General features: G+C 40.6%; 1 protein-coding gene across 1 annotated transcript; it reads right to left on the bottom strand.

Annotated features, from left to right (window-relative positions):
* Positions 1–18,932: 18,932 nt before the first annotated feature.
* Positions 18,933–19,493, bottom strand: LOC149222381 (polypyrimidine tract-binding protein homolog 2-like). The gene has a single exon (XM_089383090.1). The coding sequence runs from the start codon at positions 19,415–19,417 to the stop codon at positions 18,941–18,943; it is 477 nt and encodes a 158-aa protein (XP_089239216.1). The 5' UTR covers positions 19,418–19,493; the 3' UTR covers positions 18,933–18,940.
* Positions 19,494–19,718: the final 225 nt, after the last annotated feature.

Here is a 19,718-nt window from a genome sequence, read left to right as displayed (position 1 = left end):
CCCTTTTTCCTCACCACCATAGAATGGCTTCTAAAGACAGTCCTAATATCCTCATAGGGTAATTGGTACATATCTCCTCCTGCTAACAAATGTAAGGTATCCAGAAGATCTTCTCTTGCTCCCCTGAGCAGGACCAGCTTTAATGACTTAGGGTCAAGTGTGCACCTTGCCCTTTTGTAACTGAGCTGAAATCTTTCTTCGTAGTCATATAAGGATTCATCCTGGCCTATTGTCATCCTGAAAATTTATTCTTTAGTATCCTTTGACCTACACTAGTCCTGATATTTGTTGTTAAAGGCATGCTACATCTGAGCCCAAGTTGTGATGCTATCTCCAGGTAAGCCCATGAACCAACGCAATGTTGCATCCTTGAGGGTAGATGGAAATAGTTTTAACTTTTGCTCATCATCTGTATAGTCATAGGTTTGGCATATAATAGCAAACTCAAATAGGAAAGTGTTAGGGTCCTCTATGGTCAGGACATGGAAATGAGGTAGGGCAGAGGGGATTATATTTTTCATTTTAGTGTCCTCGTTGGTTTCCCTGATGGGGAAGGTACCCCCAACTCTCTCTTTATTCCCTCTGTCATTTCGGTTTTCAGCCATTGGTTCCTAGGAATGGGTTCCTCTTCTTCTTCTTCCCTTGTAGGTTCTTCAAATATGTCAGGTTACTCACCTAAAGGTTCCTCTAGTTCACAGCCGTCGAAGAAGAGAGAAGGTTGGCTATTGGATGCAGTGGGGGTATTTGGCAAAAATTTCCCTAAGTTGTCCCTATTCCTACGAGGCATGAAAGGAAATGTTTTTGGGTTGATTCTGTATTTGTTTTTAAATTGGAAATTACTTGCAAAAATGAAATTGCTGATTGAATGAAAATCACTTACAGAATGAAAAAGCTACTTGCTGAATTGAAATACTACTTGCAGAATAGAAAGGAAAGTAGATAATGGAAAATGAAAGAAAGGAAGAAACTATATTACTTTTGCAGAAATAAACTAATGGAAGAATATTGAAGACAAGAAATACAAGAAAAGAAAGCAGTAATCACATTCTACTTAGACACCTCCCCAGCAATGGTGCCAAAAAGTGATGAGTACCAGTATTGCAACAAGGATGCTGCAACTCCTGGGCTACCATCTTTATCAACCCAGGGTTCATATAAACTTGGAGGTGACAGTGTTGTATGCACAAGTAAAAGTGAAGGTCCTGCCTGTTGTCACTGATCATCCAGTGAGAGACCCTAGGGGTTCCAAGCCAAAATTCTATAGAGTCAGAAGAAGCTTGATTCTTTGATGGAAGAATAGCACATCTACTCTAAGGGAGCTACTCTACTGCAGCCATGAAGAAAACAACATGTAATGCTAACTGACACCATATCTTAATTAACCATTTAAATAGCTATGCTAAGCAGAATTAGTAAATCAACACTAAAAAAATGCTACTATCTAAGTTGCAGAAGTAAAGAGAATCAAACCATACTAGTGTGTAAGCAAAAACCTAAACTAAATTTGTTTTCACTTTTTTGTTTTTTAGGAAAAACCAAGTATGCAAATTAATTGTTCTTATGGATGTGACAGGTGAATGGAAGGTGATGGAGGATGGATATAAGGTTTATGGAGTGGTTGGATGGTGTGAAAGTGTCATAGGAGGATTTTTGTGACTTCCTAGAGGTTCCCCATCATTGTGGCCTCAAAACATGCCGTTTTAGGAAAACCGACAGGATGATCCTGCAGGAATTATAGGAAACCTACAGGATACATCCGAGAGCTAATTGTGAGGTGTTGGAGGTGTTAGGAAGCTTGGAAAAGGTGTATGATGAGTGGAATGGGGTGTTCAAAGGTCTAGGAGCACTCAAGAGTCAATATCCAAGATAAGAGATGGCTAGATTCACTCAATGTACCTAGGGGAATTTCAATGAAAAATGATAAAAAAAACTAGTGAGGGTGATGGTGGAACAAGAGATGGATAAGGTGGATGAGGTGGAAGGTGGATAATGGTGATGAGGTCTGGGTCTCCTCCTGAAGTACCTGATTTTCTTAAAACATGTGTGTCTTCCAAGAACTATGCAACAAGATACATTTTCATAAACTAGAAAAGCATGAATCAATTGCCTATGTTATGCATGAAGAAAGTTGTTGAAGGGAATGAAAGAATGAGAGAGGTATTATTGCAGAAATGGAGATGGGAAAATATGATAATGAAATCTACCTTGCAACATGAACCAAATACTGAATCAAAGACAACAAACTCCAAAGCTCATGCAAGAACTAGAAATCTGTGTTTTTGGGGCTGTTGAAGGGTCCCTTCCTCAAGTCATGGTCCCAGAGGGAGGAAGTGAGGCTGAGACACCTGCTGTCAACCTTATGGTGATCCTTTTTCTCCTTGCTAACTTGCTACTTGAAAGAAGGCACAAATGGAAACAAACTATCACAAAACCAATCTAATCTACACTACTGTAATGGAAATGCATCTACTAAGCAAATGAACAATTAAACTATGAATCTATACTAGCATAAATGTACAATAAAGAGGAGCTTTGGCTTCTAGGGTTGGGCCCTAACCCAAGAGCTTTAGCCCTCTGAGTTAACTTAGTGCTGGCTCAAAACAAAACTCATTCTTATTACTAAAACAATGGATTACATCAAAAACTGTCACAAGTCTTGCAGCTTGAAAATAGAGTAGAGTTTTACAATAAAAAATCTGAATCCTATTGAGGTCCTAGGCCTCTCTACTTATACATTTGAAGTCTCCAATGACTTCCTTAAAATTAGGGAGGCTCGACTACCAAACTCGAGATAAACTAGTGCTTTGTCTTTCACTTGCTCGGCTGCTTTCTAGTCCTCATGATTTAGCTATTTGCACTCATAGCTGATGGAGGAATATTCGAATGGAGGGGTAGTAAATGAGGAGGATTTTCCTCCTATAATCCCTCTCCCTTGTCCCATTTGAGTTTTGACCATTTTCTTTGCCAAAATTCCTTCCTTTTATCCTTTAATCCTGCATTAAATGCACATTAGACCACAAAGCAAAATATCCAACTCTAACTCATCTCATAAACAAAATATAATCAAAAGTATGCAATAAGTTATGAGTATAGTTGGTTTGACTAAGCTAGGAGGTGAATTAAGGCCCATATAATTACCCAATGATGAGGCTCATCAATCTACACTGATTGGAAAGTCTGGGCTAGTGGTTATGTGCATCAACTCGTAAAAGTACGAGTCAAGCTCTAGTCCGACCTGTGCCTTTGTCTTTGCCTGGGTGAGAGTCCCAATAGATGGGATCGCATGTGCGTGCACCACAACATCCATACTCTTGAATACACATGCATGGGAAGCCTGTAGATTAGTGATGAGCAACATGAGCTCTTCATTTTTCCTTATCTGACTCCGGATGCATGCTTTCAGCTCGACCACTCTGGGTTTCATCATCTTAGGAAAGTGAAGTGGGGCTCCCTTGTATCTCATCATCCATGTTTGCATGTAACCAATAACAACATGCAAATTCAACAAGATATGTGCTCTTCTAGTACATCATTGCTGCCATCCATTGAGATGGACGACTGCCTTATGCATGGTACCAAAATTGGAATAAAACACCCGCATGACTGTGTAAAGGGACAACACTTCATCTAGTATTGCCTTCTTCAATTCTGCTCGAGCGATTATTGTAACCAATACTCCTCCTTACTTTTCCGTCTGTAGTTCCTTCACCATTCACTCGTTCTCAGCTATTAGAAAGCGAACACTCAAGCTAGTGGCTTCAACATATGCTCTAGTAGCATCAGCCAATGTTACTGGCATAAGACTTGCCTCTGCTCAAAAAGTAAAACTGGTCAAAACTGGGTGAAATTCTGAGCTGCTGAGTGAAAAACAGGCCAAAATTCTTTGTGCACCGCGCCAAAATCTGTGTGTGTCGCGCCACTTTGGAGCTGATTTTGAGGCACTTCCTGAAGTCCAAATTGAGCCCAAGTGTGCTTGTTGGAAATCCCTACCTGTCTACTTTCGAACCCAAGTGGAATTTCTAAATTTGGATGTCATTTTCCCCTCCAAAACCTCAATCTCCCAAGATTGCTTCCTGTGTGTCAAAATAGGGGCAGTGAGGTCATTTTTAGGGTGTTTTTGACCCTTTAGGCAACCCAGAACTTGATGAAATACTTAGGTAATCCATGAGCATGCATAAATTTTGATGAAAAATCCAAAAATGTAAAGTTTTCCTCCTGGAGATCTCCCAATAATAAGTGTGTGCCACGTGGCGCGGCACACATGGCAGAAAAACCTGTTTTTAAAACCAAAAATTCAAAATTGACAATTTTTTTTCCAAATTCCTTGAAATTTGGGCTGAATTTGCCTTATCGAGTGCCATGCTCAGTCAAATAAGCTTTGGCCAAGATATGAAGACGATCATGCTCTCTTTGCCTCTTTTGCTTCTTTGTCACCTTCTTCAATTTTGCCTTCAGATTCCTTATTCATGCCTTGGAACTCATATGTCGCGCCCTGTAGTGGAAAGCCATGTGTCTCAGCAATGCAAGGTCCTTATCAGCATTGTCCAATAGTCTCTCTAAGTGGATGTTAACTCTCTCGAGATTAGACTCCTGATCCTCATTAATCTCTTTCTCCAACGAAGTGAGGTCAACCCTTCTCCATTGTGCAGCTTGGCGATTCTCGCGAATGTTTTGTAACTCAATGATAGCTTGCTGATCTTCAAGCTATTTGTTCCTCTGATCCAAGTATTTCATAGTCCACTTAGCCCTCTCCAAGTCAAGGGATAAGGCTTTTATCTCTGTTTGCTGCTCCTGGATGATCTCTCTAAGATGTGCACTTTGTGTGCCTGTATCTGTATCATCATCATGAATGAGAATGAAGTCGGTCTCTCTTTCACCTGAAGGCCCCTCATCCTACATTGGCCTCTTGCCTTTGTCCTGTACTTGTGGAGCTTATGGAGGAAGCGAGGCCCCTTCCAACCCGGGTGGAGATAACACTCGCTTTGCTACTGCAAACAAATGTCTTGTGCCCCTGTGATATGTGATGAATACCGGCACACTAATAGTCTCATGGTGCTCATACTGATGAGAAGGTACACCTATCTCATGCCTCTATGAAGATCTGAAAAAATCACGGGAAATGAAATCATCCCATGTGATAACTTGCAAACCAAGCTGATGCACAACAATAATCTTGATGAGCGCATAGTGGTAAATGCTGTTGTACTGCTATTCCAGAGTTTTCTTCCACACAAGAGTGGTCATCCTCTTCATGTTTTGGTACATGAAATATGGAATGTTCATGAATCTCACTCTTGTGAAATGCATCAATAACCTGATATGGTATGCATAGAGGCGTGAGAAGAGACCTTCACAACTGAAGTATCTGATAACGAGTCCCATCAATGGCACATAAGATTCCTTTAGAAACTGAAATGGGAATACTCTCCTGAGCTGCTTCAAATAGCTAGGCCTGATGTAAGGTTAATAATATGTTCTATCCAGCTGCTACCCTTTGTTCCATTCTTCCCCTATATTTGGTATCCCGGTGGCCTAAGAGATGGTTTTTGGTGTCAAGGTAAAGTTTACTCCAGCAAGAGTAACATGAATATCATGAAAATGTAAAACAAACAACCGAACTAACTCCTGATGATGCTGGATCTGAGCGATCATCTCACAATACTGAAAGCATGACATTTGCTAAAAGCATGTCATTGCAAGCGGGCTGGCCTGCAATTGAGCTAGGGAAGTAGGCTCTTCTCTGACATGTATACCACCTTTTCGTGGCCTTCTCGGCACATTAAGCTCAGTGGATGAGTCACTGCCTTGCTCATACTCTTGCTCATATGATGAATCTGTCTCTGTCATAGTGCTGCAATGTGTATGTTGAGTAGGTGTTTGGTTTGGCAAAGAGAAATACATGATGTGTTTTTCAATGCCGAATATGCCAAAGGGAAACAAGACTATGAGGAAGAATATGGGACAATGGGAAAAGTGAATGATGGAGCTTGCCAAGTGAAATTTAAAATATGCAACACTCACTTTGAGGGATGAGGGAATTTAGGGATTTTGAAAGTGATATGGGAAAGTGAGAATGGTTGGGAATGATAGGATCTTAGGATATGGAAAATGGGAAGCAAGGATGGGAGGTTTGAGGATAAGGGATTAATTACAATGATAGGGTTATGAGAAGGGAAGGGATCACAAATAGGAAAATAAACTTGGCACCAAAATTATGATCTGAAAACACCAATTTCTCAACACCAAAGGAGCAACTTTCAATATATAGGGTTTATATTATTCCCTCTAAACAACACCCCACACAAGTTAAATTCACTAGAAGAGCTCTTGAACTTACTTGGTGTTGGGTTGTGTTATATTCTTTCCACGTAGTTAATAGGGGGTTTGAAGGGCACCCGTAACCCCACTTTATGGGGTCCGGGGCAGCGCCCAAAATTTTGGTTTTGGACCATATGTTAGGTTGGGCAGACCCACCTATGGTTTTGTGCATGATTTTCGCACATGTTTTTTGGACGCGATGGTTTTCGGTCCATGGTATTGGATGCTTCGGCATGTATAAATATGTATTGTAACATTGAAAGGAACATAATGAAAAATCAAGCTGGTAGTCTCGGTTTTGGGATCCAGGGAAAAATCTCTGTGCATATGTGTTTTATGGGTTATGCTCTCGCCTCGTTTATATTCTTTGTTTAAGAATTCGTATGCAGGTAATTTCTGTACAGGGTTAAAACCTACATTTGGTATCAGAGCTGTTTTGGCTTCAAGGGGACACCTTTGTTGCTGAGGGGTTTTGCTCGGGCCTGTGGTAGACCCTGTTCAGTAGGAGATCTGCGAGATCGATTTTGGTGGTGAAAGAAGATGGCGAGCAGTGGAAAGATAGAGATTGAGAAGTTCAATGGTCAGAATTTTGAGTTGTGGAAACTCAAGATGGAGGATCTGTTGTTGGATAAAGATCAATGGATTGCGGTAGATCCGGGTACTAAACCATCGAGAGTGACCGATGAATAATGGAAGAAGTTGGATCGGAAGGCAAAGAGCACAATACGATTGTGTGTCTCGGATTCAGTATTGCTGAATGTATCAGGCGAAGCTACGGCAAAGGCTTTGTGGGTCAAGTTAGGGACTTTGTACCAATCTAAGTCTCTGGTGAATAAACTGTTCCTACGGAAAAAGCTGTATAACCTGAGGATGAAAGATGGAGACTCAGTGACAGAGCATCTGAATTCTTTTAATACTGTGGTAAGTCAGTTATTATCTGTTGATATTAAAATTTCAGATGAAGATAAGTGCATCAGTCTATTGTGTTCTCTACGAGATTCGTGGGATAGTCTGGTTATTGCAATAGGTAGTAATGCAACTGCTTCGCAGTTTGATGAAATAGTCTCAGCCTTGCTGACGAAGGAGATGAGATGGAAAAATATGGACAACCAGAATGGTGATTCCTTGTCTGTACGAGGACGGTCCCAGAACAGAAACAAAAATAAGTCATCGAGTGGGAGATCTAAATCTAGAGGGAGATCTAAATCTCCAGGAAAACCTACAAAGGTGGTGTGCTGGAAATGCGGAAAGGAAGGGCACTTCAAAAGGGATTGTAAATCTAAAGCTCCTGATAAAGGAAAGGGATCTGATGATGCTCCTTCTGCAGAGGCGAAAACCACCTCAGATGAAGGTGGGGATGTGTACCTGGCTTCTTCAAGTACACATGTAGATCATGAGGCATGGTTGATTGACTCAGGTGCATCCTTTCACTTCACTCCCCATAGAGAGTGGTTTTGCGAGTATGAGAAATACGATGGTGGTGATGTCTTCTTAGGAGATGATAGGAAGGCTAGAATCATTGGTCGGGGAAAAGTAAAGTTGAAGTTGCAAGGTGGAAGGGTTAGAACACTTCCGGGTGTTCTACATATTCCTGCATTGGCCAGAAATCTGATTTCTGTAAGCAAGTTGGATGATGCAGGTGTAAAGACGATGTTCAAGAAAGATACCTGCAAGATGGTTCGAGGAGCACTAATATTGATGCGGGGAGTTCGGATTGGAACTCTGTACAAGCTACAAGGTAGCACTGTTGTTGATGGGTGCAATAGTTCTATGGTTCCTGAAAATGGAGTAGAAAATCTAGTGGTCTCTGGAGAGAAGACCATGCTGTGGCATCAAAGGCTTGGACATATTGGAGAGAAGGGCCTTCGAATACTTCATGGTAAAGGTATGGTAGAAGGTATGAATGATAGCTCTCTGGATTTTGATTTCTGTGAAAATTGTGTGTATGGGAAGAAAAATCAGGTGAGTTTCCCCTCTGGTGGTAAGAGGACACAACAAATATTAGAGCTTGTGCACAGTGATGTGTTTGGACCTGTGAAGATTCCATCACTGGGTAAGTCTGTGTACTATGTATCATTTATAGATGACTTCTCAAGGAATACATGGATATATTTCCTTAAGAAGAAATCTGAAGTCTTTGACAGGTTTAAAGAATTTAAGGCTCTGGTGGAAAATCAGACAGAGAAGAAGATAAAGGTGTTGAGGACAGATAATGGTGGAGAATTTTGCAGCAAGGAATTTGAAGAATTCTATAAGAAGTGTGGTATAGCACGGCAGAAGACTACTCCATATACACCTCAGCAAAATGGAGTCGCAGAAAGAATGAACAAGATGTTGATGGAAAGGGCAAGAAGCATGCTCAGTGGTGCTGGGTTAGGACAGGAATACTGGGAAGAGGCGGTGGATACTGCATGTTACCTGGTCAACAAATCACCTTCATCAGCGTTGGAGGATAAGACTCCACAAGAAGTATGGACTGGTAAGAAACCCTCTCTTTCACATCTAAGGGTATTTGGATGTGATGCATATGTACATGTTCCAAAGGAGAAACGAACCAAGTTGGATAGTAAATCTGAAAAGTGTATCTTTATTGGGTATAAGGATGGTTTAAAGGGTTATAAGCTTTGGAACCCAGTCACACAGAAGGTTGTGTACAACCGAGATGTGTTGTTCAGAGAGGTAAAAGATGTTATTCAACATGAAGTCCAACCAAAGGAACCTGAGAAGATAGAGTTTGAGCCAAAGGAGGAAGAATCAGACTCTGCAGCAGAGGAGGAATCAGAAGATGAAGAGCCACAAACTCCGGTGTGAGAAGATCAGTTCGAGAAAGAAGGAAGCTAGAAAGGTATAGTCCATCTGCTTTCAGTTCAAATTTTGCTTTGTCTGTTACTGATAATGATCCCAGAACTGTGAAGGAAGCAGTGGATTCAGAGGATGGAAAACTCTGGAAAGAGGACATGGTCATGAAATGGCATCTTTGCACAAAAATGAGGCTTGGGATCTGGTGGAGTTGCCGGCTGGAAGGAAACCCATTGGCAGCAAATGGGTGTTCAAGAAGAAGATAAATGTAGAAGGAAAGGTGGAGAAATACAAAGCTCGGTTGGTAGCAAAAGGTTATTCCCAAGTGCCGGGAATTGATTTTGGTGATATTTTTTCTCCTGTTGCCAAGGTAACTTCTATTAGATTACTTTTCTCTGTTGCTGCTGCTTTTGATTTTGAGGTAGAACAGATGGATGTGAAGACAACATTTCTTCATGGGGATTTGGAAGAGGAAATCTACATGAAGCAACCTGAAGGCTTTGCGGTGAAGGGTAAGAAAGAACTGGTATGCAAGTTAAAGAAGTCTCTGTATGGGTTAAAACAGTCACCAAGGGTGTGGTATCAGAAATTTGATACATTTATACGGGGACTTGGCTTCACCAGAAGAAAAGCAGATCATTGTGTGTATTTTAAATTAATTGGTGACCGTATTATTTATCTGGTCTTGTATGTGGATGATATGTTGTTGGTTGGAAATGATAAAGAAATTATCCAGGATTTGAAGACCCAATTGTCCTCCAAATTCGACATGAAAGATCTTGGTGCTGAAAACTTTATTTTGGGCATGGAAATTAAAAGAGATCGGTCAAAGAGGAAGCTCTGGTTAAACCAGAGGAAGTATGTTGAGACAATACTCCAGAGGTTTAATATGCATGATAGTAAACCGGTGAAGGTTCCTATTCCTGTAGGTGTGAGGTTATCTGTTGAACAGTGTCCCAAGACACAAGAAGAGGAAGAGGACATGTCTCGTGTTCCATATGCAAGTGCAGTGGGTAGCCTGATGTATGCAATGGTCTGTATTAGACCAGACATTGCACATGCAGTGGGAGTATTGAGCAGGTTTATGTCCAAACCTGGGAAGGAGCACTGGACAACAGTGAAGCGGGTTTTCAGGTATTTGCGTGGCACTAGTGATTATAGTTTGTGCTACCAAGGAAGACCAAGATTGGATAGAGTGTTGGATATTCATGGCTTTGTTGATGCAGACTGGGCTGGAGATCTGGATCAGAGAAGATCTACAAGTGGGTATGTGTTTAACCTATTTGGAGGTGCAGTCAGTTGGATGAGTAAGAAACAATCTGTAGTGGCACTATCAACTACAGAGGCAGAATACATGGCAGCCACTCATGCAAGCAAGGAAGCAGTTTGGTTGCAGAGATTGTGTTCAAGTATGGGGTTAGTACAGGGAGCTATAAGAATAGACTGTGACAGCCAAAGTGCAATTTTCTTGGCAAAGAACCCTGCTTATCATTCAAAGACAAAGCACATTGATGTTCAGTATCACTTTGTGAGGGATATGATAGAAGACAGAAAGGTGTTGCTGGTAAAGGTGGACACTTTGAAGAATATTGTAGATGCATTGACAAAATTTGTGAGCTTTGAGAAGTTCTCTTGGTGTAGAGAAGCAATGGGAATCTCAGGGCTGCAAAAATGACTAAGCTCTCCTGTGGCCCCCTGTGGAAAGAAAACAACAAGTGGGAGATTGTTGGGTTGTGTTATATTCTTTCCACGTAGTTAATAGGGGGTTTGAAGGACACCCGTAACCCCACTTTATGGGGTCCGGGGCAGCGCTCCGGAAAATTTTGGTTTTGGACCATATGTTAGGTTGGGCGGACCCACCTATGGTTTTGTGCATGATTTTCGCACATGTTTTTTGGACGCAATGGTTTTCGGTCCATGGTATTGGACACGATGGTTTTCGATCCATGGTATTGGATGCTTCGGCATGTATAAATATGTATTGTAACATTGAAAGGAACATAATGAAAAATCAAGCTGGTAGTCTCGGTTTTGGGATCCAGGGAAAAATCTCTATGCATATGTGTTTTATGGGTTATGCTCTCGCATTGTTTATTTTCTTTGTTTAAGAATTTGTATGCAGGTAATTTCTGTACAGGGTTAAAACCTACACTTGGAGTAGAAGAAATTGTGAATTTGATGACTGAAGTGGCAATAAATTGGCCTGTAGGTTCTGTGCGCTGCGCACAAAACCAGTGCGTCGTGCCTCCTGGATGCGCCGCGACAGTGTAATTTTACACTGCAGAATTTTTCCCGGTGCATTGCGTGCCTTGTGTGCGCCGCAACCTCCTCAAATGTGCCGTGCAGCCCTTCAAACACAAAGTTTGGTCTTCAAACCCTCAAATCAGAATCCTTGACCTCTTTACATAGCAAGTGATGTTTCAAACAATGAACATGGCTAATGGAGTAATAGATTTAATTTTCATTGAGGCCACATCGATTTTTTGTGTTGGAGGTTTTGTGCGCTGCGCACAAACCCAGTGTGCCGCGCGGCTTGGATGCGCCGCGCCCTCTGAGAAATACACTGTGTATTCCGGCTCTATGCGTTGCGCTCTGTGGGTGTGCCGCGACCTATCCTAGTACGCCGCGCACAGTCTTCAACACACGGTTCCAGCTTTAACCTACAATTTCACCCTCCCACAATTGCAATTGACTTCTCTAATGTTAGCTTGAATGCAAATGGATTAAGAACTTGAGAAATATCTTATATAGAGATGGATTGAATTTTTGCTTCTCAATAACCCATTTTGTAATGTTTTTAACTTTGGCACTTTTTGCATTTAATACAACTTCTGTTTTTTCAAATGTCCTTCTGATTTTTGACTTGAATAATGAATCTTTTGGAGATTTTTGCAGGGATAATGGCATGTTTTGACAAAGGAATACTAGGGTTGTGCCCAGAGATTTCAACAATGGAAAAATTATGAAAATTACATGGCAATTTACTACAAAAATGAAATGACGAATTTTCTTCAAAACGAAGTTTTGAAGAAAAGTCATAGTCGAGCATATGATGATGAAAATAGTGAAACTGAAAACTTATTAAGGACCTCCCTCATGAGTCATGCTGGCATTATTGGACACTTTGAAGACACAATTTATGAAACCCTAGACCTAGTGACTGAAATGACTATGCTGATCAAAAGACTAAAATAGGGCTGTAAGTGATTTTAAAACTTGATTTAAATGGACAGACCTGAGCCAGCAATGATAAGGCAATGAGGGGTAATGAATGACAAGACCCTTCCGTCAGATTTATGGCATGCTCCTAGTGGAATGCAACTGAGTGAATTGAGCGAGACTCCTAAAAATGAAATGCAAAAAGAGAAATGATCTCTGACGGAGGGATGTAAAGACCGAATCCAACATTGGCTCCAATGGGGATGGTAGCTCCTTGGAGGTGCCAAGAACGGTAGATCTCTGGGGGAGCTAGACAGTGCCTTCATCCATTGGGCTATGGAGTCATTATTTTGACAAACAACACAAGACTTTGACTCGTTTCTTGACTCAAACCTGACTCAAACCGACTCAATTGTGAAACTGAAATGACTGAAAAGCTGACTTGACAAACTGAACTCAAAACTGAAATCTTTCTTAAAAATTATAGCCTTCACTTCGGGCCCCAGACTGAAGAAAAGATCACATCACACACTTGCAATGATACTGAAATAAAATGGTATTTACAATGACAATGTAAACAACAGAAATAACTCAGAAATGATACCGCTTGAGAAGCCGACCATTGATCGGCCATCCTGGACAATCTTCCTCGTTCATCTCCTTCAGAAGAAAAGCATTCTGACCTCGATATGCTGCAATTTTAAAAGGACCTTTCCAGATATTTTCAAACTTACCATGCTTGCCCTTTTCCTCATTCCTTGCATCCCACTTTAGCACCACATCATCCAGCTGAAATTTGTCCACCTTTTCTTTTCTGTCATAAATCTTCTTAATTCTCTCCTGCAACTTGAATGTGTTTTGAAAAACATCTTCCCGTGTCTGCTGCAAATGGATCATTTGATTTAGTCTTCTCTGCATCGGATCATCTTCACTACCAGCCTCTTGGAGAAGTTTGACTACCGGAGCTGCAAGAGAGGTAGGAAACACTGTATCAACTCCATAAACTAGCTCAAAGGGGGACATACCAATGGATTTCTTCTGACTCACTCGATCTACCCAAAGTGCATGGACCAACTTCTTATGCCAACTTTTCTTATTAATTTCCAGCATCTTCTTAATGATATTGACCAAAGATTTGTTGGAAGACTCTGCCAATCCATTTCCTTGTGGATGATAGGCAGTTGAGTGCCCCAAAGTAATGTGATATTTATTACAAAATTCAATCATCCTTTTTTACTTGAAAGCTGTTGCGTTATCAGTGATTAGCTTATTCGGGCAACCAAAACGAGACAAAATATTATTCTCAAGGAATGAAATTATTACCGCATCTGTAGCTTGCCTAGTGGGAATTGCTTCGATCCACTTCGTGAAATAATCTGTTGCTGTGAGGATCCATCTATGCTGACTTGAAGAAGCAGGATGAATTTCACCAATGAAATCCAACCCCCACTGCTGAAAAGGGGCACTCACCTCAATGGGCTTAAGCGGCAAAGGTTGTAATTTATGCTTTCCTTCAAAAATCTGACAGTTATGACAACTCTTAACAATCTTGAACACATCAGCAAACAATGTCGGCCAATATTATCCAGCTCTCGGAATTTTATTTGCCGTTGTTTTCCAAAAAAGGTGACTGCCAAAATCTCCTTTATGGAAATCCTCCATGACCTGCTTCGCTTCTTCTTCCACCAAACAATTTAACAAAATGCCACCAGGGTCTTTCCAATAAAGTGCAGAATTCAAAATACAAAACTTAGCAACCTTTAACTTAAGAGTTCTAGCTTTGTTTCTAGCCATACCAGGTGGTGAGGACAAATTCTGAAGCACATATATGATCTCTGAATACCATGGAGAAAGAACAAAGATTTCAGCTGCCTGAATTGACGGACCTTTCTCATTTTCATCGAACATAGCAGTAATCAGGTTTATGTCTAAGACGTGCAAATTTGATTCAGCCATTAACTTTTCCAATCCCTGTCCTTTAACAAGCTTTGAGGGCCTTATCTCCACATCATACTCCAGCAAAGCTGCAATCCACTTGCCACGTCTTCCTTCTGGATTTGTTTGGACCAAAACATCTTTGAAAACAGCGTTAGGAACATAAGCTAAAATATGGGAATGCAGAATATATACGCGAAAATCTTTCAATGCTTTTACAAGTGCAAGGGCTTGCTTCTCAATAATGTTGTATTTCAAAGCAGCATCTCTTATGGTCCGGCTGAAGAAAGCAATGGGTCTTTCATGCTCATCTTTTTTCTGCATTAATACAACTGCCATAGTATGCTCCGAAGCAAATGAAAACAATATAAAATCCTGAGTATAATCTGGGCTGAAGAAAGAGCCAATTTTACTAGATTGAAAGATTTCATAGCCTCTTCGGTCCATTTCACTTGGCTGTCCTTCTTAAGCATGTTTGTAATCTCTCTTAGATGTTCAACAAGATTAGGCACAAAGTGGCGTAAAAAATTCATCTTACCATTAAAAGACTGAATTTCCTTCTTGTTCCAGGGAAGATCAATTTGCTGAATCGCTTCTAAACATGCTGGATCAATACGAATGCCATATTTTGATATGATGTGTCCAAGAAGTTTGCCCTCATCCATGGCGAACAAGCTCTTCTTCGGATTCAACGACACACCATATTTTCTGCACTTTTGAAAAACAGTTTTCAAATGATACATGTGCTCTTCATCTGAATTAGAAAACATTGTTAGTTCATCAAGGTACACAACTAAGAAGACATCCTTCTCATTTGCAAAAGCCATATCCATTGCCCGCTGAAATGTGGCACCTGCGTTCTTCAAACCGAAAGGCATTTTAGCGTAATGAAAAGTCCCACACAGAGTGGTGAACGCTGTTTTGTCTTGGTCATCTTCCTTTTCTTCTAAGTGCTGAAACTCTGTTTGCTGTATTTTTTCTGCTTGCTGTCCATTATATTTTCCTGACCGCTGAATGGTATTGTCCTATTCTTGACTTTCTTTCTTCAAAACTTCTTTTAAATTCTTTGCTATTTCTAGAATATTTGTTATGTGTGGAGCATGATTGTTCAAAGGTCTTTGTTTCAGCTGGATGTATACCCCAGGAAGTCTTGTACACCCCTCCACGTGGGGGGGTGTGAGGGGGACTCCCCGGTTAGGGGGTCCGGGGGCCAGCAGTCCCCCGGTGGGGGCTCGGGGGCAACGCCCCCGAAGCTAAAATCAAATGTAAAATTGCCTTGTAAAAGTATAGTAATTTCTAGTCAATCTGGGCCGTTCATTAGGTGGATGATCTGACGATAAAACTTATGTTTAGTTTAGGGTTTTTTGCCCTAGAAGGCAACCCCTCTCTTTGTATGAGGTATTGTATTTGAGGCTGTGAAATAGATGTGTATTCTGTGAGCGAGAAACAGAGAGGTGAGACTGTGAGAGAAAACAGAGGATATTATAGCGGATTTGCTGTAGGTTGTGTCTCTTCATTTTGCTGGATAATAGAAAGGAAGGACTGCTGTTCGGGGTGGACGTAGCCCAAACTGGGTGAACCACGTATATCTGTGTCTCTATTGTTTTGTGCGTTTTCTATGTTTATATTTCTGTAGTATTTTATGTGTTGCATTGCTCCATAATATATAATTTTCTAACAATATCATCTGCTGCAACTAAATGACTATCAATCTCATTGAAACTATCTGAATACAAAACAAAAGACTCTAAATCTGTATGTACATAATTAATCGGATGATTAATTGGTTTCTCCTTGCTTGTAATCATGTATTTCATTTTTTGTTCCCGATAAAGTTTTCTCATTTGGCCAAACACAGGAATTGTTGCATAGGAGAAATCAAGTTGAAGTTCCTTTAATCTTTGCTCCCCAAGATCTGGAAAGAAGCATTCCAAACCTAGGAGGTATATCCACCAAGACCACATCCATCAAAACATTTTTTGCCGGAATCTGATCCAAACAAACCACCAAGTCCTTAATAAGCCCAATACATCTCACCCTGCTAGAATCAAATGAATAAATATCATGGTATTTCCTAGTGATGTCCAAACCTAACTTCTCCATGATAGCCTTCGGCATAAGATTGTGGGAGGCGTCGAAATCAAACATAGCATTATGAAACACAAACTCATGCACTCTCAAACTGATATAAAAAGGAGGCACATCATTGTCCGGAGACTCACCATTCAATGTGGTCCAAAAATCAATTCAGGCTGATCATCTTCCACACTCACCATATCAGACGTTGGATCAAAGTTCAAAATTTTGGAAACCTGACCTCTATAACTGTTGTTCCTCATCAGCTCAGTCAAAGGAATGGATACCTTCAATTTAGAAATTTCATTTTCTAAACTAAAAGCAAAAGTCTTTTCTACCTCTTTGGCTGGAACCTCTTTCTTCTCAGCTTTATCTTTTGATACAATTGGCTGATTGACTCGTTCATTTGCTGATGGAGATTTTCTAGGAGTAGGATCAGCAAATTCTTTCCCTTTATTTGGTGCAACAGGTGGCTCATTCTTAGATGCTGGATCCTCCTTTCTCTTCTGGATTGTATTGATGGGGACATTTATGTTTCTTAGTGAATATTGACGTTGTTGGGTAGATAAGGCATGCATATAACCTCTCTGATACTCATCCAACTCCTCTTCAAGAGCTGTGTCATTCGCCAAGATAAAATCTGCATCCTGCTGTACAGTTAAACTTTCTACATACTCATCATCTTCGGTGACAAAGGTGGGCATATCATCAGGAGTAAAGAAGTGATTTTCTTCTCCTATTACATGGTCTTCATCATCAGATTCAGGACCAACAAAATTCTGCTAAAGAGGTTTCTTTACTTGCTGCTGTTGTGATGCCATTTCTTGTGCTCGCTACTCATGTTGTTTGATCCTGAATTGAGGTTGCTGCTGTCCATGGAAATTAGGATTCCGGATCTGGATTAGCTCTGGTATATCTCTTTGAAGCCAGCGTGTTATTTTAAAGAAATCAAAGGGACATAAACAACTTATTCAGCCTTTCAAATTCTAAACTTATCATCCAAAAGCTTAGAATTCTCAAATGTACTGGGGTGATTTACAGGTCAAGTGTCACGATTACAAGCTAGACCGGAGATTGACTGAAGCAGCGTTTATCTACTTGCGCTAATGCAAAGCAAAAGCGTTTCGAAGGCTACCTGGCATAACTTCAGGCTCCGTCTGTAGCTTATAACACAAATGACATCAACAAGCAAACCATTTTCTTCCCCACTATTAGCGCTTGAAATTTCACCTCAGGCTGAGAAAGGTAAACCTCAAGGCAACATCAAACCATTTAGCCTCGTAGCTAGCCCTACGGGGCAGGAGAAGGCTCTCTCCGGTCTATCTCGTAAAATCTTCAATAGATGAGATGACCAATAAGGTAACACCGATATTAGGCTAGTAAACTGATCAAAAAGGTTGATTTGGGATTTTTAATTAAATGACGGGGTTTTTCTGGGCTGCATGGGCAAAATTACAGCTTGAACAGAGAAATATAACGAACAACACAGATTGTCGACTGAGGCAACGTAGGCAAGAAATTTAACACCAAATCTAGATTTAAATGGGATGGCAAGACTGGCGAGGAGCTAAGGAGGGAAAACAATAACTTTGAATCCTCCTTAAACAGTAGAAAACATTAAATATTGAACAAACTTAAAAGCAGAGCATGGCAGGCATGAATTCTTACTTTAACACTTCATTTGTTCAATTAGAAATGATCATGAAGTGAAATGGAACATAACAGATCACATATGAAACACAAGATAAACTTATGCTAAATTATCATACCACAGGAATCTCAGAAGTCAGAGCTGTGTAATTTCATTAAATTCTCTGCCAAAAACTGTACATTGAAAGCTTTGTTCTTCACCAGCTCTCAGCACTCAGAACTCTCCCCTGACTAACTCCCTCTCCTTACAAATGATTTTTAATACATTAAATAAGCTCTGCTGTTTGAAAACAAATCGATCCAAAAATGAGGAGTTGTTTCTAAAATAAAAAATAAAATAAAAAAAAAACTATTTTTCTGTTCTAAAAACAAAATGTTTCCTTGAAATCTTCTGATGGCCGACACATGGAATAACTGCTGGAGCGCAGCTACCTTTAAATCACTAACTGAAGTCTTGAAATAGGAGATCGGTTCCTATTTTCCTGCTATGATGGATATCTTCGTTCTGTTTTAGGCGTATCTTGACTTGGCATTTCTCATTGATAAGAGAATGCATCACGAAAATCGGGCACTAAACAGAGCAGTCACGCAACACGTATACTTTTAAGATTGTGAAATCCCACCTCTCATTCTAAACACAACATTTTCTATTGTTTGATTATGAATTGAATACCTGCTATATAGGGATTCAATATGTTGTTCTGAAGCTATATCCAAAAGCATCCTCCAGGAGACTCTCCTTGCTCTCGAAACGGAGTGAACAGCGTTTGATCTGTTCTTCCAAATTCCTTTTCATACCCATTAGTTGTCCATGTCTGGAACGGAGTGGCCCAGAAACACTAACACCGCGTTTTAGCTCTTTCAAGCTACGCTTCACCATAATTTCATTCCTAGATCCTCCACCAAGCCTAACAATATTGTTTTCTACAGCATAAATCGATTCCAGGAATTGATCCAGTGCATGATTTGTATAACAGAAAGAAGACCGACTGTATCTAAATCACTAAACTGCACCAGTGCCTGAAAACCAACACTTTTTTTTCAAAGTGGCAATTTTATGTACAAAACCAAATGCTGAGAATACCAAATGCAGAACATCTATGCTGACATCACCGGCTTCTATACCCTCAATTGTCACCAGCAATACATTGCTTGCTTCATCCCCGGAATTCTTGCTGTTGACGATTTCATGCCTATTGGAGTATTGTAGGTACACAGTTTTGCCGCGTACCTGAGCCTGTTCTGGCGATGAAGCATAATATGAAACCATTGCAATAGCTTGATTCAAATCCGCAAATTCCACAAATGCCTGGTTGCGATTCGATCCAACATTGACCTTGGTGTTGACAATTTTCCCGAACGGCTTCCCCAGTTCAATAAGCTCTTCCTTTGTGCACTCCCACGGCAATTTTCTAAGGTGCAGAACCTTCGATGGTGGTTGAGTGTACCGGAACTGCGGCTGGCCAGCTATGGAACCCATTCCACCCAAGTTTCAAACTCGGAGCTTTCAGCAACGGAAATTATCGAGACCTGAAATGTTCAAACCTTGAAAGCTCAAAAGGGACTGCATACTCATTATACAGCTGTGTAATACTTTTTAGCTCTAGAGATATCTCTGTAGCCTTTTCCTTTGCATTTTGTGCAAGAGCATCTTTAGCTACAACGTTCCTTGCAAGAAATAGGTCATTTGAAGGTGAGGTGTCACCTAGTCCCACAACCCTTAATGATATTCGCTCTAATTCTTCCTTAATTTTCATCTGGGAATCGGAGTACAGCAAGTT

Source organism: Pinus tabuliformis, chromosome Q, assembly GCF_031772625.1.
Source record: "Pinus tabuliformis cultivar Carrire ecotype Pingquan chromosome Q, CPIR1, whole genome shotgun sequence".
In the NCBI taxonomy this organism is placed as follows: domain Eukaryota; kingdom Viridiplantae; phylum Streptophyta; class Pinopsida; order Pinales; family Pinaceae; genus Pinus; species Pinus tabuliformis.
The sequence above is the reverse complement of the archived record's forward strand: the minus strand, read 5'-3'. Positions and strand labels throughout refer to the sequence as shown.

Coding starts and splice junctions, on each gene's coding strand:
- LOC149222381 (XM_089383090.1), bottom strand. CDS start 19,417: ATGGGTTCCATAGCTGGCCAGCCGCAGTTCCGGTACACTCAACCACCA.